General features: G+C 37.5%; 2 protein-coding genes across 4 annotated transcripts; one reads left to right on the plus strand and one right to left on the minus strand.

Annotated features, from left to right (window-relative positions):
• The first annotated feature begins 39 nt into the window (after window positions 1-39).
• On the plus strand, window positions 40-6,884 carry MRPS22 (mitochondrial ribosomal protein S22). Its single transcript, XM_026073036.1, has 7 exons — window positions 40-241; window positions 1,022-1,186; window positions 2,456-2,599; window positions 3,047-3,130; window positions 4,082-4,227; window positions 6,321-6,429; window positions 6,687-6,884. Exons 1-7 carry the CDS (start codon window positions 146-148, stop codon window positions 6,777-6,779), a joined length of 837 nt encoding a protein of 278 aa, XP_025928821.1. The 5' UTR covers window positions 40-145; the 3' UTR covers window positions 6,780-6,884.
• A 509-nt stretch (window positions 6,885-7,393) lies between these two features.
• COPB2 (coatomer protein complex subunit beta 2) lies at window positions 7,394-23,265 on the minus strand. 3 transcript variants are annotated; one of them, XM_026073035.1, is made up of 21 exons: window positions 23,111-23,265; window positions 22,915-23,001; window positions 20,731-20,857; window positions 18,843-18,991; window positions 17,310-17,456; window positions 15,864-15,963; window positions 15,595-15,737; window positions 15,186-15,385; window positions 14,502-14,612; window positions 14,141-14,229; window positions 13,922-14,028; window positions 13,497-13,640; window positions 12,872-13,002; window positions 12,349-12,556; window positions 12,015-12,125; window positions 10,983-11,197; window positions 10,613-10,705; window positions 10,351-10,531; window positions 10,114-10,182; window positions 8,222-8,308; window positions 7,394-7,743 (listed from the first exon to the last, which is right to left on the minus strand). In XM_026073035.1, exons 1-21 carry the CDS (start codon window positions 23,162-23,164, stop codon window positions 7,648-7,650), a joined length of 2,649 nt encoding a protein of 882 aa, XP_025928820.1. In that variant the 5' UTR covers window positions 23,165-23,265; the 3' UTR covers window positions 7,394-7,647. The 3 variants fall into 3 exon arrangements, with proteins under 3 accessions (XP_025928820.1, XP_025928819.1, XP_025928818.1); XM_026073034.1 differs by having other exon boundaries at window positions 8,222-8,311; XM_026073033.1 differs by having other exon boundaries at window positions 8,222-8,314.
• Between the last annotated feature and the right edge of the window lie 1,135 nt (window positions 23,266-24,400).

The raw sequence follows: 24,400 nt of genomic DNA on the forward strand, positions 1-24,400 counted from the left end.
GCGGCGGCGCCCTGCTCCCCTCCTCGTGCTGCCGCGCGTGCTCGCACGCACTGCCCGCGTTAACCGCTCACAGAATCCCTTTGCAGGAAGCAGCGATACCAGACCTGCCTTCACTGATGAAGCCGTTCAGAATTTGCTCTACAAAATGACGGGGCTGAACTTGCAGAAGGTTTTTCGACCGGTTAAAAAGGAGCTTAAACCGCCCAAGTACAAGCTCATGACAGAAGCGCAGCTGGAAGAGGTAGGCGGCTGTGCTTCAGTTTAAAGCACCTCTCGGTTTTAGCAAAAAGCTTGCAACAATCCGTATTTATGCTTCCTGTAATGCTGCAGTTTAAAGCARTATAGTTTCTTGATTTGTTTCAGCACATGTTGTAAATTAATGTAAATTAGTATTTCTTCACTTTCAATGAACGTGCTTTTTTTTTTTTCCTGTTGACTTTATGGTATATGGGAGAAGATTGGATACAAGGTCTTTTTGCTTTTTTTCTTTAGTGACAGATTTCCTTCTTACCCGTCTTTCTTTCCACCTCCTATTGATATTACGTGTATTTATCAGATGCTTAAATGTAGCCCTGGGAGTCTTTGGACTGCCTTTTTTCTGTAGTCTGGCCATGCTCCAGGACCACGAAGGTGCCTAACTGAAGGCAGTTCTCCTGTGAGCACAATCATAGCTGTATATAAACTGATGGTAGTGGTTTCTGTTATGTTTTGGTGGAAATCTACCATGGAGCATGGCTGAAATAAACTTGATGTTGTCAGTAGTACACGTGGATTTTTGTTTTGGTCCTCCTTCCAGTAATGTGTCTGAGTTACGGTAATGGTGTATATTGTTTTTATGTGATTTTTCCACATAGATATTGAATTAGATGGTGTCTTACTTTTTCTAAACTGCAGGAATAAGAGATTTATTTCCCTCTAAATTAAAATATTTGGCCTGAAATTGTATGTTAGCTTTCCAATAGAATGTGTTTTGTTTTGTTTTTTATTGTAAAGTTAATTAAACTACTACTATTATTTTTAGGCCACAAGAAAAGCTATTGAGGAAGCTAAAGAAAAACTAAGAATGCCTCCCGTTTTGAATGAACGAGAGCCAATTGATGATATATTAGCAGAAGACAAAATCCTTGAAGGAACTGAAACTACAAAATACGTGTTTACTGATTTAACTTACTCCATTCCACATCGTGTGAGTAACTTAATATATAAATACATTTTAAGAGCTTTTCATTTGTAATTTCAAAATAAGCTTTAGGTTTTAATAAAATATAGTGATGTGTGAAAAATCTGAGGAGCTGTAAATTAAATTCTTGGTACAAGGCAATACAGAAACACATATTTCAAAATATTCCAACAGATAATGATAAATTACATTCCAGTGCTCAAAAGCAGGCATTTTGAGGGCTGGGGGGGAAGGGGAGCTGTGTGATAGTTAATTATTTTAAAAGAGGTGCTTATGATTTGCTAAGCTGCTTATTGGAAATGCTGGGTTCATCCATACTTCCTGGAAACTAGTGTGGAATTGAATTGCTTAATGCTGTGCATAGACCAAAAGATTGAACTACTTTACAATTGCAAAGATGTGGTGGAAAGTCGAGTGAGTAATGAATTTATGTGAAAGCTGCAAAGAAGAGTCCTCAGATAGTTGTGGGATATAGGGATGAAGAAAACAATTGGACTACCTTTGATCTGGCTTATGTAATAAAACTTCTGGATTGTCTTAAGTAGCAGTAAGAGGTCAGAAAGATTATCAACATATCATCACGATTTTAAGAAATCTGCATGGTCCAAACATGCATAATATTGATGATCTTGGGAAATGAATTACGAAGTCTTCCCTCTGTTATTTGAGAGTGCTCTCAGGGAACGTGATATTTATTTTTCCGCCTCAGTGTATTTAAAATGTCCTCATCCCAAAGAAGTCTTCGCTGTCTGCAGCCCTAAATCAAGTACACTTGTGAACGGATCTGAATAGTTGTGTGGGTTTTAGCTATGTTTTGTTTTGCAGTTGCCCTTGCTGAAAGCATGGGTTTTGCATTTGCTCTTACTTGATTCTCTCTCCTACCTCTGGAGCAAGACTAAAAAAGTACTTGCATTATGCTTGCATTTTTCATTTAGTATGCATTATTAAATGAGTAAAATCAGGCCAGCAGCAACACTTGCTCCATTCTCTGGCTATTAGTTATGTTTTATCTCTAATTTTTGCAGAGCTGTAGCTTGTTTGTAAGCATGTGCACAGTTCTGTCTATATGCTAAGATTAAGGTGCAAATGTAGCACTTAATTAGCAGAGACAAAGGGAGAAAAAAGGATTTAGCGTATGCTAACTGCCAGAAAGAAACCCTTATGTTTAGAATGAGTTTTAGGAGGACTTTCCCAACCAAGAGTCTTTCTTACATTGGTTCTGACTGCAAAGAGAAGACTAGAGGGGATAATACTTGTTGCTTTTCTTACTTTCAGGAGCGTTTCATTGTAGTTAGAGAACCAAGTGGTGTATTACGCAAAGCATCCTGGGAAGAACGAGACAGAATGATACAGATATTCTTCCCAAAAGAAGGGCGCAGAGTCATTCCCCCGGTCATATTCAAGGATGAACACCTTGCGGTAAGGCTTTCCTGGTTTTGAAAACCGATTATTTGTATTTACTTAGTTGCGCTCTGATGGAGAAACTGTGTTCTTTGGACAGAGTAGTAGCTCTTAATAAGCCTGTCTGTATGTTTTAAGCTGCTTGAATTCTGTTTTGAACAGGTGCTTATCAGTATAACTTACTTCAATAAAGTTCCAGGTAAACTGGACCAGATACTACTATCATACTATAAACACACATTTAATTGTTATGCTTAATCTGAAAACACAAACTGGTGTTTTAGGAACAAAAACTGAGAAGCGCATTCATGTTACCAAGGCAGTTACTGCACTTTTTGCCACTTTGTCTTATGATTAAGCGGATGCTTTTTTAAAGAACAGCAATGTTCTGGCTACCGTCTAGATTTTGGATAACTGGAATGGTGTAATACAGAATTTATTACTGAATTTGAACTGTCATTTTAGACTGTGTTTCAGCAGGACCGTCATGAGGATATCCTTAACATGTGCATTGCACAGTTTGAGCCAGATTCACCTGACTATATCAGAGTGAGTTCACTTGCTTTTTCCTACTAACAAATCCAGTATTAATGAAGAATTTAGGGTTTATTTTGTAAGCATAAGTATTATCTGGGGATCATAGTTGCTGTTCAGATGTGCTTTTTCCTCCAAATGGATTACATGTCATCCTTGTGATAAGCTTTTTGCATTCTTGCAGAGAAGTAAAACAGGGTCCTGTTTAAATCATATTTTCAACTGTATAAAAAGAATTGCAGATGCATAAAATAGAATTTATATAGATATTATTGGTATCAAAACAAAATTAACAATAATGCCCATAACTGACCACAACCAGAGTTGTGTTACTTCAGTCATGTGAACTACTATATTAGGATTTGGAAGGACTGGATGTATAAGTGATGAAGTGCATCTGAGAACATTATATGCAAAATACACAAACTAATATTTTTGCCAAAGGCCAGGTGCAAAAGTATACCTGCAGCTGAAATAAATAGTTAAATTTAGTAATTGTAGTTAGTGGTGAATATGTTAATCTACTGTTGCCTTTAAAATGTTCATTACTTGTATTTAGGCTGTAATAATGTTGTAAATCACTGTTTGGGAGCATAATTGCTAGTGGGCAAGTAGCTTTTTCAAAGTAATATTTCTCCTCTTTGCTCTAATTTTTCTTTCCTATTAAAGAATAGGTTATAAATTGAGGACAGTGGAATGAAGGTTCAGAGGTTATGCTCCCTCCCTCCCCACACTGTCAGTGCATAGCTATTATTTAGCTTCTTCTTACTGGGTTATCCCAGCATTGTCCAGAATTAGATGTATAAAGTTTTGAAGCAGCATGGTTCAGCTTGTGGTTTATTCCTGCAGTTTAGGGAGATTAGAAAGTGAATTGGATTAAAATCTAAAAATAAGTGAGGATTTGAGGGGAGAAACTCTCAACAAGCTCCAGTTATGCTATTGAAACGGAAACCTTTCTGTGTGTAGGTTCATCATCGGACATACGATGACATTGAGAAACATGCTAAGTATGATCTGCTCCGTTCAACAAGGCACTTTGGAGGAATGGTATGGTATCTAGTAAACAGAAAGAAAACGGATGGCTTACTAATAGATATGCTCCACAGAGACTTGTAAGTGATGTTTGTCAGATATTAATTATGGTTATCTAAACAAATACTAGAAAAAAACAAGTTCCATTGTTTGAGAAGAAAAATAGTATTTTTGTAAGATGCATAAGTTTTCACTTGCATGAAGTTATTCACTAGCAGTAATTCTTATATAGAGAGAGATTCAGAATGGAAGCACCAACTACAGGAGCATGAAACTAGGTTTCTACAGAAATTAGCCTTTTATAATTCTGGTTCCTGTTTTTGTTGTTGTTGTTGTTGTTGAAGGTTTTGATTTGGGGTTTTTCTTTTCCTGCCCTATAATTGTCAGTGCACTCCTAGCTCTGGGCACCACTGATTTTAAAGCCTAACAATTTTATACTACTGTTGCGGAGGAGTGATGCACTTCACTCCTGAGAGAGAAGCAGCACTATGCTTATTGCAGTGAGATAGTGACTTAAAGTTCAATCGTAAATAAGAATGATTCAGCGAGGTTTGATTGGCAAGGTTCACTCAGTTATTTACTGCATGGAGGACAGGGTCAGATGCAAGCGCAACGGAGACCCTCCCGTTGAGTCACAAGTTAGGAAAGGGCCCCCTTGCTTTCCAGACTCCTCCTGAGAGGAGGCTGGGTGTGCCTGGATCTGATCCTAGTTTCAGACTTGGTCAACAGTTTATGTCTAAAGGAGTGTGTTGCAAAGGAGACCCTCCCATTGAGTCACGAGGTTCAGACTGGACCCCCTTGCTTTCCAGACTCCTTCTGAGAGGAGGCTGGGTGTGGCTGGATCCGATCCTAGTCTCAGACTTGGTCAACAGTTTATGTCTAAGGGATTATGTGCACAGTCAGTCAGAGAGATAACCCAGCAAAGTTTTGCTGAAGTTTGCAAAGTTTCAGCATGCCGTTAATCACTTACCGAGGATCTGTCACGGGTAAGGAATCTCCCAACCTCGAGGAGTAACCTTGCGAGGTGTCCCTGCTCAGGAGGAGGTTCTGCAGTGCAGCCCCCTGCTGTGCAGGAGAGCTCAATGGGCTCTGGGCTGCCCCCTATTTATGGGGGGGGGAGATGATTGACTCATATTTGCATGTTAGACGGGTCTTAGTTGGCACATGCTCAATTAGCCCCTGTCTACGTGATGTTTACAGGGAGAGAGTGCATCTGGGTGGGAAGGAGCACACTGTCACAACTACTGATCTCAATTTTAGCTTTTAAGATTCACATGCTCTTAAAAACTGCTCTAAAACCAAGTATGCTTTTTTCACTTGACTGTAGCTGGTAGATTAAACAATGGGAATTGATGGATATACTTTTATATTATTTTAAATCCAAGATGGATTTCCATAAGAAAAGTTGCTAAATCCATTGAAAACTCACTGAGGCAAATATTTAATTTTTCAAAATTTCAGTTGAATTAGGACAAATGTATAAAATTAGAACTCAAAGTTGCAGTGATGTTGGCATTTATTTCCTACTGTTGAATTTGCAAACTTCTAATGGTCAATCAGATCTTACTTCCAATTCTGAGGATATGAAGAAATATAGGGAAGTTCCAATTTTGGTTTGGGGATCAAATTGTTAAAGGGAAAATTCTAATTCTGGACAACTTAAGTAACTGGAGTTTGGAGTGCCTTCCCCAGCCACACACCTGCTTCAGGTTTATGTTTAGCTTTATGCAAGCAAAACACTTATTCCGGTTTAAATGCAGCTTAGGATAGGTGTCATAAGACTTCAATACTAGTTCTGTCAAATATGCTGATCCCTGCAGTCAGTGTCAGAAAACTACTTTTTGGCATGGCTGTTCCATTAGTTGTCATTGGGTAATTCATTGTATTTTAAATAGACAGATTACAGCTTCATTAGAGGTGAACACTAGATGAGGCTTAAGGCACAGCATGGATTAGTTTGTACCTTATGCAATATACCCTGGTGTTCAGGCAGTATTGGTGCTCCTTGAGAACAGACTGCCATTGCAGTAGGTTAGGGGGTGCCCATGTAGATATATTCTAATGACTGCGCAGTCAGTGAAAGCAGAAGCATTTGAAAGCCTGTTAGTGTGCAAGCAAACTGTTTGAAAGTATTTACAGAAATTAATTGCTACAAATGAGTCCCTTTGTTTAGGTTGGATGATACTACAAGTTTAATCACACTGTATCATATGCTTCATCCTGAATGTCAATCAGCTAAAGAAGCTAAAGAAGGAAAACTTCAGGGAGTGGACCTGATCAAGGTATGCTTTTCTACATTAAGCCTAATGACCTACAGAAGCGAAAGTTCTCAAACAGTAAGAACCTAGTTAATAGTCTCAGAACTGCCTTTCTTTAAAAAGCAGATATTCAACTAGCAGTGTTGCATATGTTGATTTTTCTACATCAAGTGACAACATTTCAGTTGGAGCCAGGTGACATACCATAGGTATGGTAATCTCATTGTGCAAGCAAGTATGCTGTTAATCGTACATTAATCTCTACTGTACCATGTTTATAGGTATTTGTGAAAAGTGAATCACAGAAAGAAGGCTATATACAACTGGCCCTTCAGGCTTATCAAGAAGCAGTGGCTACTTCTACAGCTTCGTGAAATAAATCTCAAGTCTTTTTATGTTTCTAATGTTATATGAATATTATGAATGTCTATAAACATTCTCTGTACAGGATTTGAAAATAAAAGCTTTTGACAACTGAATTTTATGGAAAAAAATGTACAAGAATATAGAAATAGAGCTGTCTTTATTTTTAAGAATACTGTAAATGAACTTGCCCGTCTTTTCTTCTTGCTTTGAAGGGACAATAGGCCCAGATTTTAATTTCTTTATGGTTGCATTTTCAACCTGAACAGCTGTCTGTGCTTCATTTAACTACTTGAAAAAGTGTATGCTTTTGAGAGATTGATTTAGGAAAGTGGTTGTTCTGCTACTTAGAAGTGAAGTGAAGGGTGAAGTGTTAGTGTTGGCTAACAGCCTAAAAGAATAACTGGGCTACAGCTTGTTAAGGGATGCAAGCTAAGCCATACAGCTAAACCATAATTAGACACATTAGTATACATGCTTATGTTACACACTTAAAAGAGTCACTTTAAATGCTAACACTTAGCTACCATGGTAGCTCTCTTAAAATTATTTATAATAGACACTTGATGAAACTAGGTTAAGTGATCTTAAATACTAGAATTCTAAGTCATTAAAACCACAGGAATAATTTGTTTAAAAGGGTTTATTAGTTTCTTGATAAATGAAAAACAGTTTTTTGTATGCAAGTGAGTAGGCCTATGTATTGAATTTCAACACAAACTGATGATTTTATTTATACATTTGCTGGGTCTGCCCTCTCCCTACCTGTTACATGGTCCACCTTCAGTTAAAAAAAAAAAAGCTAACTTGGAACATATTGTCCACAGAACTTCATTCCTTTATTTGGAGTAATTGATTTGGTCATCTAAAAAATTGAGTTCACTCATCTAACATCTCTTCATCCAGATTGATATCTGTGGTATCAATATCTTCAAGATCCAAGTTATCTAAGTCATCTTCCAGGTCCAGAAGGGTCTAGGAAAAGGAAAGACTAGATTACAGAGATACTAATATGATTACATGTTAGCCAGCACTTGTGATAACTGAAACTCTATCCTGGATGATGAACACATTTTGCAAAACACCAAGCATAAACAATCAACCAGAACATAAGTATTCAAATAAGCTGCAGAGAGAAGCCACCTTCTTGGTAAGAACTGGTGTAAATCCCCACCCCCCAACAGCTTTTAGAGTTATGACTTTTTATCATGTATGACTGTTTTTTTGACTCTGCACTTTTTTTCTTCTCTAAGCTCACAAAGATGTAGGAACTGGGCTGTATCCCTGTGTACAACAGGGAGGAATCCATGTGCTGTAACTGGGCTTAAGATGTCTGATTGGTATTAAGACAAAGTGACACCCTCTAGAAACCTGGTTTAATCAAATTATTAGTTTATAGCCTAAAAAAATTCAGTGCTGTACTACAACACTCCTTCCCTTCATATTTAAGTACCTTCTGTTCTCTTGTTGAAAGTAGATCAGAATTCTGTGAAACTGAGTTCATCACTTCTGGTTTAGGAGATAGAACTGGTTCTTCAGCCTGCTTCTAATAAAAATGACATTCTTTAATAAGTTCTTTTGAATTTAAATTCTTACAAAGGCAAGTAAACAGATAGCAGACCCACATCTCCCCCAAGCCATGGTGGTTCTCTTTCAGAGCTTCCCTAAATAACTCCTGAACCACGCTTCCATGGTTCTGGCACTGGAGTTCCAGTCCTGCTTACTCTACTGGAGCTCCCCCTGCTCCCACTTTTTCCTCCAATTAGAGAAAGCAGTTTATGATACTGATACAACACAACCAACCTTTAATAAACATCAGTTAACTTCAAAGACAGGAGTGCTGTGAGAAAACAAAGCTATTTTCAGGGCCTTCAAATGGAAGATTAGGTTCCTCCAGATTTCTTGCAGAAAATTTAGCCAAGAAAAATCCTACTTTTTTCAAACGCAAGGCCAAGATAGCAAAACAAGTACTGACCATCCCAAGTTTCTATTTTTACAGTCAAGTAACTTTAAGTAACCAASAGGTTACTTAAATAAGCAGTATAGTCTCAGGAGTAAGTTATGTGGCCTAGCAGATGCTTAATACTTGGAGGAGAAATGGCCCAATGTTTCTACATAAATGTGAATTCTGCCCAAGGTAGTCTACAAACAATTGAAGGCAGCACTAAACTATTCTGGAAGCTTTTGCCATTCACTGTCAAAGTGGTGATATTTTCAAAGCTGAACCTCAATTTAAGACACTGCTACTCTAGGAAAAATTATTTAAGTAGAATTGCAGGTCAGAGACTACACATAAACTTGATTATATTCTTAACATAAGTGATAGTCCTTAACACAGTTGCTGGGCTTTGTGTTCCATACCCTATAACGGTTAATGTTCATCCTTCCTTCTTTACTGCTACATAATTCATCAGTTAATGCCATTACTGAAGCAACAGTATTATTCTATCAATCAGCCATGTTTACATTATTTTATTTACATAACTATCTCCTCACTACAAAACTTTGCATATTCAACCTCAGTCGCAGAAGAGGGCTGCAGTTTGAGGACTTCCTATGCAATCATGAACTGAATGCAAAGATAAGCTTCAGCATCAGTGGCCTTCAGCTTCTAATGTCAAATTAATTCCAATTTAATGTGTCTCTTACTTTTACAAAGCTACTTCTGTATCCTCTTCAACAAATGTGCATGCAAGTTTGAGTTTGCTTAAATGACATTTGCTTTAACACACAAGAAGCGAAGAGTCACTAAACCACTTGAAAGTAACAGAGGTGGTCAAAGAGATCAGTTTGAGTTACTTGGAATATTGACTAGAAAGTATTTTCAAATAATGGAGCAGGATTCCTAGTCAGTTAGTTATGGAATAGTCTTTTTCCTTAAATGTTTGTCCTAACAAAGAACATGAAGTGTTTTTAATTGCTGTGAAATGCAACAGTTTCCAGGTTCCAGCTCCTGTATTTTTAGAATGCTGGAAGCAGTTAAGGTAGAAAATGTTTGTATGTGTAATTCGTCCTGCAGAAAAATAATAGCAATAGAAGTTGGTGATTACTCACATGCACTTTAATAGAGACTGCCCTCTGTTCTAACAAAAGATGATCCAAGGTAAGTTACCACAAAAAAGAAATAATTTCTTAGTCAAGAAGTTAGTAGTTAAGAAAGTAGATTAAGAGAAGTCTGAGGCAAAAGAATGTGGAACTCAGCTGCAGTTCTCACAATACTTGCAATAAAGCCAACAAGAGCATTAGTTTGTCTGTTACTGCTGAAATATCATCCAGAGTAGATGTTATTGTACAATAGTGGAGTTGCTTCTTTCTTAAACTTCACTCATTAGTAGTAACACTGACCTGAGATGCCATTACTCCAGAAGGCTCAAAACCTTTTGCTTCTTCAAGTAAATTTCTTTCTTCATTTGGCTAAAAACAAAAAAAGTTTATGGAATGTGTAAGTGATTTCACTGACTCATTTAAATCTGAATTTATGTATCACCAAAGGTTTTTATTCTAGAGGGGAAAAAAAAAAAAAAAACAAAAAACCACACACACACACACACACACACACACACACTCCCACTGTTTACTTACAGTGACAAGGGGATATTCCCTGGCTGGCCGCAAGTCAGCAAGACTTTGTTTAACATATTCTTCAACAACAAAAGCTTCCTTTAACCCAGGGAAAAGATTCTCATATTCTGTAGGATCAGCAAGGGATTCGGCAGCTTTTTGATTGACTTTGGAAAGATTCTCCCGCCACAGTTTAACAACCCTGGAGATGCAAATAATATTCTGCTGTATACAGCTAATTTGGCAATAATATTCTTTCTTTGCATATGCTTCGAAAAGTTACCTTGAAACCTGGCTTGGCAAATACGTCCGTGCAAGAAAAGCAGCTTCTGGAAGACGCCCAGTTTTAATCAGCAGTTCCAAACATGAATCAAGCCTAAAAGATTTTAAAATGTGATTTTAACTAGTATGTTTAACAAAGACAGATTTTGCATTAGATTAGCTGTTTATTCTATGACATTATTAAGGTATCTTCAGGTTTAAAAAGAAGTAGTCATCGTAAAATAGAATCAGCCTTTCTGAAAAGATACGCGCCACTGTCTCTCCATGAAATTTTAAGTTTTGGTGCATTGCAGTTAATTTGAAAAACCTGAGGTCTTTTGCATTTCAGAAAGCAGAATAAGAACAATCAGAATCTCTTGCTTGATACTTACTTTCCCTGCAGGAAGTAGCTCATAAATGCTACGTTGTTCTTGCCATCTTTTTCTGCTCCTTCAGCTAACTTATTCACCATGTTAGCATTTCCTGAAGCTGTAGCCAAGAGCAGTAGACCTCCATAGTCTTGTGCATGGTGGAGACATTCCTGGGCTAGGCCAAACTGGCATTTACTAATGGCAAGCTCAGCAAGTTGCTTCCATTTCTGTTCTGACTAATAGTACAAAGGGGAAAGGGAGGAAAAGGGGGGGGGGGAATTTTTTTTGAACAGCATTTAAAGATTTCTAGATCTTTCAATAAAGAATGTAAATTTACTTGTTAAGGTACCATATCCCATCATTATATTTACCTTCCTTTTGAGATGTTACAATTATTACAGCTTCAAAACACATGACAGTTTTAAACACAGATCATCACACAGCTATACCATTATAAAAATGAGAGTTTTCCATTAGACATGGAGGGAGAAGGTAGAAATAAGTTTGGAGAGTAAGACAGTATTAATCTCTTAAAGAAAGCTCCAAAATTAACCTGCAGAACATAAAAGCATTTTGCCTGCAAGTTATCGTTCTACCACTAACTTCATCATTTCACAACAGGAACAATGAGATCAGTACTCTGAATAATTGTTATGGGCCAAATCACCTCCTGTCAGTCTTCCTAGTGCATGAGAAATAGCCTAAGTTTGCCAGGCTGGAACAAAGGCCCAGAGGCCTCCATCCTGCCATTGCTATTTCTCCTCTCACTGATCAAAACCGGAGATTAAGGCTTGGTTGTTGGTTCAGTTTTATATTCTCTAGGAGCTCCTGTAGCTTTCTGAGGAGACATTCCTCTATCCCCACTCCAGAGCTTAGATTCCTTTGAATTACAGAGGCAGAAGAACTGCACATAGGAAGTTGGGGGTATGTGTACAGTGTTCAGAGAGCTATTCTGCATCTCCACACACCACTGCCCTCTTTGCACAAGCACAGGGCCTCACAGATTCATTCTAATACTCAGCATTAGTGTGAATCACCAAAAGTTATGTTTACCTCAGCTTCCACTGCAAGCTGATATGCAATTTTTAATTCTCCAAGTTGAAGAGCAAGTTCAAAACGATGCTCAGGATCTGTGGATACTGCAAGAGCTTGTTGTTTGAAGCCCTAAAATAAAAATCTGAAAGTAAACCTGTGGTCTGTCACATCAAACAACATCCTAGATGTTCTAACAAAAACCCTCTAAACAAATATTACAGTATTCTCAAATAAATATGGATTATTAGAATTTTAGTTTACAAATAATATGACTGTTTTCTGCTAAGCTAATTCAATTAGAAATGTGAATAAACTGATTAAGTTTCTGATGACTAAGAAATAGCTCTCTTGCCTGTTTTTCAAGAAAATGTGCAACTCTGGTTCTCTGTTCTTTTGGAATTGTGGGAAGAACTTTGTCAGCCATACCGAAGTCTCTTCTCATCACAGCAGTTTGATATTCAAGCACCGAGACCAGCAAGGAGTAGCTAACAATGTTTAGCTCTTTATCACCCAAATAAAGTCGGTTGTCCTTAGGGATATACCCCAAAAGATACATTGTCCTGAAACAAAACAAAGCATATTAATCTTGGATAAAACCACTACCAAATAGTCCTAAAAAATAATAATAATAATAATAATAAAAAATAAATAAAAAGTTCTCAGCAAAAATATTCACCTGAAGAATTCTAGTTTTACTGTACATACTTTCATGCAACAGTTTATTCCCTGAAAAAAATACATTAACTGCCTCAAAACATACATTAGCATGATGTGGTAAGAAAAAAGTAATGCAGGGCAAAGAGGTAACAAGGTTCACCTTGTCTTATTTGAAAAAAACATTTAAACACTTGCTTACAATAAATGCAGCAACTTACCTGTCTAAATGGGCAATAGTGACAATTTCTCCTCCGACATAGTAATTGAGTCTGTTCACAGAACTGGTGTAAATAAAGCAGTCACCTACCCACAAGCCCGTTTTCACGATCTCTTGAATTTCACCAAGAACCTGCAAAATTAAGTTTATTTTTAATTAGCTATATAAAAGGTATGTTTTCTGCTATAATAAGACTATAGCAGTTTCAAATTAAATTTAGTATCCTACACTTCAACAGATAACTGGACTCAAACTCCAATCACATTTCAAAACTCGAAAATTGCAGAAAAAGTTTAAGCTATGTGAACATACTACCCAAGTATGTTTTTAAAAAACAACCACTATAACTCTATGAGAATAGTAAACGGAAGTCTGAAGAGAAATCTAGGCATCAAGATCTCTCAGGCTAGATTTCAAACAAAGGCACTCTTTCAAGGGATAGTCTTCAGCATACCAAATAAAATGGCAAACAGGGTTCTTCAGGCAAATGTATACTGTGTCATACTCAATATTCTGGAAACGAAAGTTTAATAGTACTACATTAAGGACTTCTTTGTTATGCTTTGGAAAGACTTGTTTCAATAATCTCTAATCCTTGTCACTCTCTGTTTTGAAATAGAATTTACCTCAAAAGCATCTTCAATTCCATCTTCAGTGACTCCTTCATGTGTTTCTTGGGCTGCTGCAACTTTTTCTGATAGGTATTTCAGAATGAAGAATGACTCTTCTGTAGCAATGCAGACAAGCTCACCCGAGTCAGACCAGAAAATCTGCATCATCAGAATCAATAATGGCACTGTTTAACAGACCCCAGGTTATGAAAGGAGGATATACAAATTAATGTTAAAAAGTACTAACTCTCCTTGCAGCTTTAGCAACTAAGAAGCCAATGTACACGTAAGAGATTTCCCTCTGCTATAAGAGTGAGATAAACTTAAGAAGTTATTACTTTACGATTGTCAGCTTGGTTTCATTCAAGAAAATGAGCAGTCTAGTCAAAACTCATTAGAGCCAGGCACATAAATAAATTCAGTTCTATCTAGACACTCACATGTTTGGGCTGAATTTCAATTCTGCGTATCAATTCTGTGTTTTCCCAATCATAGAATGCCAAACCATTAACAGATCTGACACCCAACAGGAAGCCTCCATAGATGCCTGGAAGGAAATAAAGGTAGAAGAAATTGGCATTGTGGGGAAAAGAAAAAAACAAAACAAAAACGAACCCAAAACAAAAACCAACATGTGTATTCTAAAAGTAAATACCCACCTTCTGCTCCGAAGTCTGGTTTGAATGACTTCTTCTCTTTGAAATTTTTAAATATCTTTACAACACTGTTGCTCTCCCTGATTGCATATCTAAATAGAGATTGCATTGTAAAAAAAGTTATTTGTCTGTTAAAGTAGTAAATTACTAAAATCGTAAGCTGATACAAAACAACTGCTATTGCATTTGATTTGTCTTCAAAAATTAGCAGAGTGACACAAACTAAAAAGTTTTATGTAGTGCAGTTATGAGAAGTTTATTATCCAAACAAGTTCTTGTCTTCAGGCCAGTTTACAGTTTGTACAGCCTGAAAACTAGCAGCAGCAAATTTAAGATAATACAAAGCAAAACTTACAATACTTACTCGGAAGAATCATGTGCCCATACAAACTCCTGGGCAGAACCAAAACTCTTGTTTCTCAAAGCCATAGCTGTGTAAATGATGTATTCACCATCACCACACACTACTACAAACCTAGACCAAGAGAAAGAAGTGTTGGTCAGACATCTGCACTCAGTTGATCAAGTAGATAATCTGAAAAGTTACTAGGGACCCTAGCCCTGTATGATCGCTGCAAACACAAACAAAATAAAAATTTCATACAACTTGTGACTTGATTTTTATACTTCATGTTACTATCTACTTGCTATCCCCTCCTCCTCCTGGTCTCCACCCAGCTGCTCTTCTACTTGTATCCCTTTACCTTCCCTTTCTTTCAGTTCAGCTTATCTGTTGACAGAGAAAAACAAACTCAAGAGAAGTGATACAATCATGTGGTTTACTGCTATTACCTTATACACTTTGCTTTTACTTTATTTCTTCCCCTATCTAGAATCCAACTTGTCTGTTTAAGCTGTGATCTCTTACAGGTGAGGGCCTCTACTACTCTGTGATTTTACAGTGCCTAGCTTTAAGGCTGCCCACTGGCCATAGGCTCTCAGCCACTCCTAGGGCACATGCAACTAGTTTTTTTAAATTCAAGATTTTTTCTATATAAAAGGGAAAAAAAAGAAATACATTTAAGTACTTTGTTCTAAAATCTATTACCGTCCATTAGGGTTGTGCTGAATTGTCTGTGGATAGATTTCACAGCTCCCCATATCCTTTACAGCCAGTGGCAATCTTTCTCCATCTTTAATTTCAGCATCTCCCATAGCTTTCAAGTTAGCCTGTTGGACTTCTGAATGTTTAGCCCAAATAATTTTTCCATTTGAATCCATGGACATGGCAGGTTCTTCACGACCAAGCTAGGAAGTGTAGCATAAAAATTTAGCAAATGGAGAAAATACATTCTTGATTAGCTTTCTTTTCAGTTCAACATATCTAGTGAAATACCATGGCTCTGGCTAAAAATGCCAAAATAACTAAAATCAGCTGCTCTGTAAATAGCACAGTAATACAATACTACAGTAATAAGCCACCATTTCCCATTTGTTTTTCAAATCAATAACTGTACCTTAACAATAATGCTGCCTTCATCGTATCCCAATGCCACATTATTGGATCCTCTTAAACTGGCCACACACCACACCCTCTCCATGCCATAGTTGAGGGTGCTTTCAAGGCGGTACGTGCTTGAATGCCAAATGCGCACAGTTCCTAGAAGAAATACATGCCTTTTACCTTCTCTTAATGGGAGGGCAGGAGGTGTGCTGCTACACCACAACAGTAGTTTTCCCATAAATATTTCCCCTATCCTTTATATATCAGAAAATACAAGATTACCATCTTCTGAGCCTGTGATTATGATAGGCAGTTCAGGGTGGAAGCTGACACATGACACATTCTGAGCATGTCCCTCCAGTGTTTGTACACATGTTTTATTCTGCAAGAGTCAGAAAGACACACACAGGTAACAAACGCATTGCTACAGTTTTACCTTCATTTCTTAAAAAACAATCCAAATATTATTTTGAAACCCATTTGTTTAGACTTTTTCCAGTAACATTTATTTCCATGTGGCTAAAGCAACAGTATTAAATACATACTAGAAAACTAAGGTTGTACTGAATTAATTTATCCTCCCCAGAAGAAAATACTCAAGTTATTTCCCTTGACATAGTTGCTCCTATTTTCAGAGGGGCTTCTGCTTACAAAATATGCTTTCTTAGAGCAGAGACTAACAGTAGATTAAAGCAAGATAAAAAGCAGAGTTCACTTCAAAAATCAAAGCAAAACATGGATCTGAATTGAATTACTAATGAAAAGAGATCTAACATCTTTGTTCTTTAAGGGTGCCTATTCACAGAGTGGTGAAAGAAGAGTGTTCTCTGCTTGAGACAGCCAAAAGTAGACTACAGAATTCATGTATACAACTATACATGGTGGCAAAATTTTAAGCAGATAGTTATAACAGCCATTACTGCAGAGCATACATAAATTAATAGCACTAACAAACTTCTGAGTTCGGATTTACTCCAAAACAATATGCTTTAACTACCTGGAAGTACTATCTCCTTTAGTCAAGTTTTTCTTGCCCTTCTGGCCACTCCTGCACTGGTACACAGAAAAAACTTACAAGCTCTAGGTTCCAGCAATAGTCCTTCGGTTCAATCTTTCTCTCTTTCCTGCCAGCGCATTCAAATGAGGCAGCAATGCAGTGACTGCTTCCCTCCCTCCATGACCCCTGCAAACTGCCAATTACAAGATCTGTGTGCACGTGTGTATGCATGCGCATGTATGTGCCTGTGTAAATGTGTGTAGGAGAAAAAAGAGAAGGGGAAGGGAATAAAGACCAAGAAAAATTAAAGAAAAAAAGACTGAGAAGTGAAAGGATGGAAAGAGTAGATACAGAAACAACATCTGTCTGAACACAGAGGAGTACCTTAATCCACAAGAAAAGAGGTCCAAAAGGAAAAAACAGGGATTACAGCTTTACAAGAAAGAAAAGTAATGCTAATAAAAGCAATGTTACCACAAGTTTAGATTAACTAACCTCAGAGTTAATTTGCACAATTCAGAGCAGGTTTTCTTGAGGGTTAATGAAATACTCCCCCCCACCCCTAAGAAAATACATCATGAAATATTGCCCCTACTTCCTTCTTTACAAGGAAGAAAAAGAAAAATCTGTTGGTGTTTTCATGTCCTTTCCCTCTCTTCCTATGTCTTTACTAATGATTTTGCTAAGGCAAAGTCTGTCCAAGAGTTTACGAAGAGCTGAACACATGATACCTGGTAGTCCCAGATCTTAACCAAACGGTCGTCAGCACCTGAAATGAGGTATGGCTTGTCTCCTCCACTGTAATAGTCAATGCAGTTTACACCTTTTTCATGGCCTTCCAAAGTAAAGTTGGGTGAAGAAGAGCCAAGCTGCCACACCTTGCAAGAAAGAAAAAGAAGAAAAAGAGAAAAAAAAAAGAAAATCAATCACATGTAATTATTGATCTTTTCCATGCAGGTCAACCTTGCCAAACATAAATGTCCTAATGCATGTTTAGAATTCCAAATGTTCAGAAAATGTTTTAGGTGAAAAGCTTAAGCAACTGTTTATCAAACTACAAATCCCCAAACACAAAAATAAGGAAACATGTCAAGTTGCATACACTGGGCTCACAACTCAAAGCAATGAAATTGTTTTCCTTCAGTGTTTTCTCTTAGGATATTAAACCCTGTAAGATGCTGTTTTTAAGCAGAAACATCTTTTTTATCAGATCTAACAGAGCTGGAAAAAGCATTCAATCTTTTGCGCATACAGGATTTTTCCCTTTTTTTTCTCCCCCTCCCCCAATATAGCCATTACCTCCCATGACAGTGTGCTCCCTTCCCTCAGATGTGCTCTCTCCCCCTCAAACTGACCTCCCTGTAAACATCACGTAGACAGGGGCTAATTGAGCATGTGCCAACTAAGACCCGTCTAACATGCAAATATGAGTCAATCATCTCCCCCCCCCATAAATAGGGGGCAGCCCAGAGCCCATTGAGCTCTCCTGCACAGCAGGGGGCTGCACTGCAGAACCTCCTCCTGAGCAGGGACACCTCGCAAGGTTACTCCTCGAGGTTGGGAGATTCCTTACCCGTGACAGATCCTCGGTAAGTGATTAACGGCATGCTGAAACTTTGCAAACTTCAGCAAAACTTTGCTGGGTTATATCTCTGACTGACTGTGCACATAATCCCTTAGACATAAACCGTTGACCAAGTCTGAGACTAGGATCGGATCCAGCCACACCCAGCCTCCTCTCAGGAGGAGTCTGGAAAGCAAGGGGGCCCTTTCCTAACTTGTGACTCAACGGGAGGGTCTCCGTTGCGCTTGCATCTGACCCTGTCCTCCATGCAGTAAATAACTGAGTGAACCTTGCCAATCAAACCTCGCTGAATCATTCTTATTTACGATTGAACTTTGTTAAGTCACTACCTTACCACAATAAACATAGTGTTGCTTCTCTCTTATGAGTGAAGTGCATCACTCCTCCGTGACACCCCCCCCAATATTTCTGTGTACTCCAAATAGAACTGTAGTGTTTAATAAAGCTTTGAGAACCACATTTCAAAGATCAGAGGTGATAGATAATCTTGTAAAGTTATTAACTTACTCAGTACATGCACAATTCTTAAACTGTAACTTGACCAATGCACAGGTCCTTGTACAATAAAAATTCTATTACTGCACCCATTTTTAAGAATTTTAACCCACTGTCCACCTGACAGTGGTTTATATACTCTGATAATTAATGAATTTCCTTTTTTAAAATACAGTTTCTCTACCTTGATTGTCCTATCCAAAGAGGCACTGGCAAACTGATTATTGTCTTTCGGGTTTATGACAATCTGCATGACATAATGGGTGTGTCCTTCAAACACTTGAGAACAAGACCATTTCTTATCCCAGTCCCAGAGTTTGATAAGCATGTCATCTGAAAAAAACAAGCTCGTGTTAGTTTAGTATGTTCTAATATCCACCTTCTTAAATTACATAATTCTTAGTAACTTCTAGTTCAAGGCTCATCCATCCCTTCTCCTTAAAAGGAGGAACTGCTAATATTCAACATATTTTTTATCTGTAAGGCTACTGGTCCTTGCAGAAGGACCATAAGCAATGCAAGATTCTCTTAAAGATTCTCCAGTAAAACAGTCATAAAACCAAGAAACAAATTAGCCCGTCTAGCACAGCTAAATATACCATTTCTTTTCAGATGACTCACGTGCCTTAAATAGAGATTAATAATTGATATTAAGGTACTGAATTATTAATCTTAAAATATTGGACAGATATTATGGAACTGGACAGATATTATGGAACCTCTGCTTTTTTTCTGCAGCATCTGCTCTGGTGAGCACTGAGGAATAAGAAGTAGAGACACCCACATTAGCTTTCTAGTATCTTTATTTCAATTGTAAGCTTATTAGCTTCAACAGAAAAACACAGAGAAGCATCATAGCTATTTCTGACACAGGAAGCTCTGTGCATTCTCAAGAGAGCTGCGACCGCATTAGTAAAGCCTCCAGGAATGAAAAGGACTGAGGAGCACAATGCTGAAGCTCTTGGACAAGATCTGCTGGAATACGGGCTTTTCCACTTTCAGGGTAACATAGATTAGCCCAAATAACAAAGAACTGAGTAGTATCTTGGGGAAAAAAAAAATTAAAACTATCTGTCCCTTCAATTCAGATTTCCAGACGAAAACATACTCCAAAACATTGTAAATTCTTCCAAAAATGTTTTTAACCAAGATTATGCCAGGTTTGACACTGAACTCTAAAAAAGCAAAACAATCATTCTTACCCCAATATGATTAAGGTACAAACATCTCTAAATGCTGAAAATTCAAACAAGCACTGGAATCCTGATGATGATTATTACTTATCCATGACAACTAGATTGGCGTTTTTTTTGTTTCACTAATTTCTTTTGTGTAAGTTAGTTGGTTTTTTTTTTAAGTAATGATTAGATTTTTCATAAAAGCAGGGCCTTGATGAGCATACTGATTTAATTCATCCTTTTAAAACATACTGAGCTTATAGATATATCTGGTACTTTCAGAAGGCAACCTTGATATAGCACGAAATGTCTATCTGTTCCTTCCTCACAACAATCAGCTGTTCAGCTGAGCAGCGTTCCTTTGCCTTCACATGCTCATCTCACAGTCCAGTACAATGAGAACTCCATGTTTTCTTTGTCTCTTTTGCTTTTTTGGGCTCATATGTGTGTGTGTGTGTGTGTGTGTGTATATATGCATCTCTGTGTGTGTGTATACACATATACACATATAAACATATATACATAAACACACACACATAAATATTATACATATTAAAAAATGTTGCTGTGGCAAACTGCCAAACAGTAGCTAATTAGCATGTATATGAACTTTTTATTTGACAGATACTAAGCAACAAGAATTTTGGGTCTCCTCTAACACGAACCTAAGCTACTATATTTTCAATCATAAGTACAGTTGATATTCCATTAAAAAAAAAAAGTGAATGTATCTGGCAAAGAAATAATGTGAGATGACAACTGACATGTTGACTACTTGCTCATGGATTCATATTTCAGCAGGAACAGTAAGACATGGAATCCCTAACTAGATAGAAAACAGAAGCCTAAGAATAGCTGTTTTCCAAATGTCAAAATATACCAAAGAACTCTTACCACTGCTTGTCAGTATGAAAGGCTGTGTAGGATGTACGGCAATGCAACGGATGTAATCTGAATGTGCTTCAAACATATGAACTCTTTCCAAGGTGTTGTAATTGAAAACTCTAATTTGCATGTCATCCTAAGAAAGATATGAAAAACAACCATTAAAACAGGACTCTGTCTAATACAACTTATGTTCAATGTAATGTAATTAAAAGAAACGCACCTTCATTAAAGATTTTCTAACAAAAACATCTTTAAAGAAAACTTATTCTTGATATATGGCCAATGAGACAATTTATAATTTGGTTCAGAAGCCTAAATTACACAATCCCATTTCAAGGTATTTATAAAATAAAGAGAATTTCAACTAAAATTTCTTTTTTAACAGATACATTTAAAATGGCCTTTCGATTTAAAAGTAAGATCAAAAATGCTTTGAAAATTACTAGGAAAACAAAGAGCAATGTTCTCCAATATCAAACAGTAACATTACTGCTGCAGGGCCGAGATGAAAGAAAACTCAGGACTAAAACAACTGAAAAGGTGCTTTCAACTTGATTTTTTTTTAATTCAGTTTTTGAAAAAATGATATCCTGATTTCAGATATGGTATTCTCTCAAAAGCGTTGTTTCTGACCTTCTTTAAAATGAAATTTTGAAGAATTATCTGACAAGGAAAAAACAGGAGGTAAAACTTTCAATAGTACCCATGGTATATAAGGCCATCAGAGTAAGCAAAACTTACGTGTTTGGATAAATTCTATCCTAAATGTTTTATCCAAAGCAAATATTTTTCCACTCTGTCTTTTCCTCTTTCATACAAATTCCTGCTTAAGTGGCAACAACTCCAAAAAACATCCTTCAGAATAACAGAAAAAGACATATATTCTTTGAGATCAGCCTATCAGTGTAACAAGTGTAGCACAAAGAATAAGCAATGACTAATGTCACATTTTCAAAGTCACTGTGATGGGGCTCTGGCCCTGCTGCTGAAAGTGGTTGTCTTGCCCTTTCCTTACTACTTTTTGCCACTGCATCACAGCCTCCCTTGAGAAAGCAAAGCCTGACATAGCTGCACAGTAAACCAGGTCTTTGAAGAACTGATCTGGGTGAAATTAAGCTGGGAAAAATAAAAATGGAGATATCAACTTGGATCAGTTCCTAATCCAGTTCTCACACAGCTGTCTGAACTCTTGTGCTGGCAGAGAAGCAGCAGTGTGGAACTCCTTGAGCAACAGCGCTGGCTTATGTCCATTTGAAGTAACTGTGACATGGCAGCCTAACGTGATGTAACAACAAGAAACTGTTTACTCTGTGTATATGGCGGAAGACTAGAATGAAAAAAATTTAGAGATAAAAATTATAGGCATTATTTCAATTTAAATTAAAAAAAAATTAGTAGAGAAAACTATTCTCTGGAGAGAGTTTTCTCTGGAGAGAATAGTCTCTGGACTTTGGAGAAAACTATTCTCTGGACTTTTCAACCAACTGTGTCTACTTATTCATGCTTTCCATGTATAACTTTTCAACAATCAGTCTAAAGGCTGATTCAGGAACAAATTGGAGAGGCCTTCATACCCCAAATTGCAAGTTACTGCATTAAGATACTGTTTATGTTTTAGTTGAGACATAATTCCTATTTCAATTTGCCGTAATGATAATATAGAATAACTGGTTGATGTTCATTCCATCACAAAAAACGTATTACCAAGCTTAGAATACAACTATTCAGCTTAAAGAAGTAGCCTAACTGAATAAAAGCAGAGTATTTTTCTAGAGGCGAACAAACTTCTAAAAATTTTTATTTTAAATAGAAACGTGAACAAAAGTAGAAAGCAACTTTTAAGTCATTTTACCTTGGATGGTCCAGAGTTTCAGCTTGCTTACAGCAGCACTACCAATATTTAGCCAAAATTGGGTGCTGAATGCATTCCAGTTGACAGCAAAAGTTGAATCCAGGCTTACCTTGTACCAGATCTAGAATCAGCCACATTATTATGCTCACTTTAGAACGGCAAATTCAGGTTTTTAAGCTAGCATAAAGGATAAAAACTCTGGGTAACCATAATGAAGTATTCCTTTCTCCTCTAAAAATTCGTATCAAATCATACTGCTTGGTGATATACAAAGGAATGCCATGAAAACAAATCAGAGAAAGTGGTATTGCATATAGAACAAGAAGAAGACAGCTTACAGCTCCTGTAACAACCCAGTTCTTTCTTGCCACAAATTTGGCAGCTCTCACTGGCAGGTCACACACTTCAAAGGTCTTCACCAGAGTCTAAGAAAAAAAGTTATATCAATTATTAGTAGTAATTTAAGATCCTTCTTGTGTATCTAACATTGGAAAATGTATTTCATATACAATAGTGGAAAAACAAAAATATCACCTGTGTTTCGTGATTCCAAACACAGACACTGCCATTGTAAAGGCTAGCCAACATCCATGGCTCTGTGGGATGCAAGTCTACACTCTTCACCCGGTCAGACCGAGCTGTTAGTTTTCGCTTTATATCAAGTCGGAGAGGCTAGAAATGAAAAAAAATTCACAATACTAAGTTATGCAACATAGAATTGTAATAAAAACAACCTGGGAGGAAGGAAAGATAAAGTTAAACCTTAAAATAACTGGAGTCAATCCTGCTTTTCAGACAGGAGGCTACTTCTCTCTTCTACCTGCCTGCTTATTTGTTTTTGTAGAACTTCCTGAAACAACACATCTCTACCAATACTAATGGGTCCCTTTAATTTACTTTTGCAAAATCTGAAGCATTTTCTTAATGTAAATAGCATCTACAGCACAGGCAAAGAACAGATGCACTGCACAGCTCCTTACAAAGCTCCCTGATGTCCCTGAACTACTAAATCAGCGCTAAGAGAATTTGCTTCTAATGCAAACACCAAAAAACAGGTCCTCCTTCTATCTCACTCGAAAATACAGGTGTGGAAGCAAGTTATCACAATTGAAATAACCAATAACATAACAACATTTGCCCATTACCAATTTCTTTGCATTCACCAAGTTTTTGTACTCTAACAAGTTTTCAAACTTAACACTATGTAGTAAAAACTGGTAGGAGGGAAGAGTTTAAGTTTTTCCATTATAATGCAAGTTTTGACTTTCCACTTTCATCACTGGCAGTCTAATGCTAGAGTACCTAAAATTCAAAAGTCATGAAGTATAGCAAAGTGATTTTCTAAAACATCAGAGGCATTAAAAATTTGTTCAGATGTACATTACATAGTATAAGGAGAAAAAGATACCTAGCTATCATGTAGCATATGTAACTTATAGAGATGACATCTGATGATAGGTAATGAACTTGCGGTTTATTATTTCTGTGATAAACACTACAAAAGTAGGCAAGAGAAAGCGCACACGATCCCGCATTTATTCCTCACTTCTAATCTACCGGTACTAAGGTCCAGACTAGGGCTGACAGTAACATCCCCTTGGACTACTTGGACAGCCGTGAGGTCTGTGCGACGGATTACCGCAGACTAGCGCACCGGCAGCGGGGCCGAGGGTTCCTCTCCGCGACGGCCAGCACCCCGATGCCTCGGGACCTCCCAGCGCCTCCTTCGGTGTTTAAGGCGAGGCGCGGAGTAGCGCGGCACGGGGAGGCCTGGCTCCAGCGCCCCGCCACGACCTGCTCCGGCCGCCGGGCTGCCGCAGGCCC

This window comes from Apteryx rowi, unplaced genomic scaffold (genome assembly GCF_003343035.1).
Source record: "Apteryx rowi isolate R43461 unplaced genomic scaffold, aptRow1 scaffold_36, whole genome shotgun sequence".
Classification (NCBI taxonomy): domain Eukaryota; kingdom Metazoa; phylum Chordata; class Aves; order Apterygiformes; family Apterygidae; genus Apteryx; species Apteryx rowi.

What these genes read in the sequence shown, in the direction of transcription:
- MRPS22 (XM_026073036.1), top strand. Translation starts at nt 146, where the DNA reads ATGACGGGGCTGAACTTGCAGAAGGTTTTTCGACCGGTTAAAAAGGAG. An exon ending in CTTACTCCATTCCACATCGT is followed by an intron (nt 1,187 to 2,455) that starts GTGAGTAACTTA and finishes TCTTACTTTCAG; the next exon opens with GAGCGTTTCATTGTAGTTAG. An exon ending in TCAAGGATGAACACCTTGCG is followed by an intron (nt 2,600 to 3,046) that starts GTAAGGCTTTCC and finishes CTGTCATTTTAG; the next exon opens with ACTGTGTTTCAGCAGGACCG.
- COPB2 (XM_026073033.1), bottom strand. Translation starts at nt 23,164, where the DNA reads ATGTTGGCTAGCCTTTACAATGGCAGTGTCTGTGTTTGGAATCACGAA. An exon ending in TTTGGAATCACGAAACACAG is followed by an intron (nt 23,002 to 23,110) that starts GTGATATTTTTG and finishes TTTTTTTCTTAG; the next exon opens with ACTCTGGTGAAGACCTTTGA. An exon ending in CAGCACAACCCTAATGGACG is followed by an intron (nt 14,613 to 15,185) that starts GTAATAGATTTT and finishes CTCTTGGTCTAG; the next exon opens with GTTTGTAGTAGTGTGTGGTG.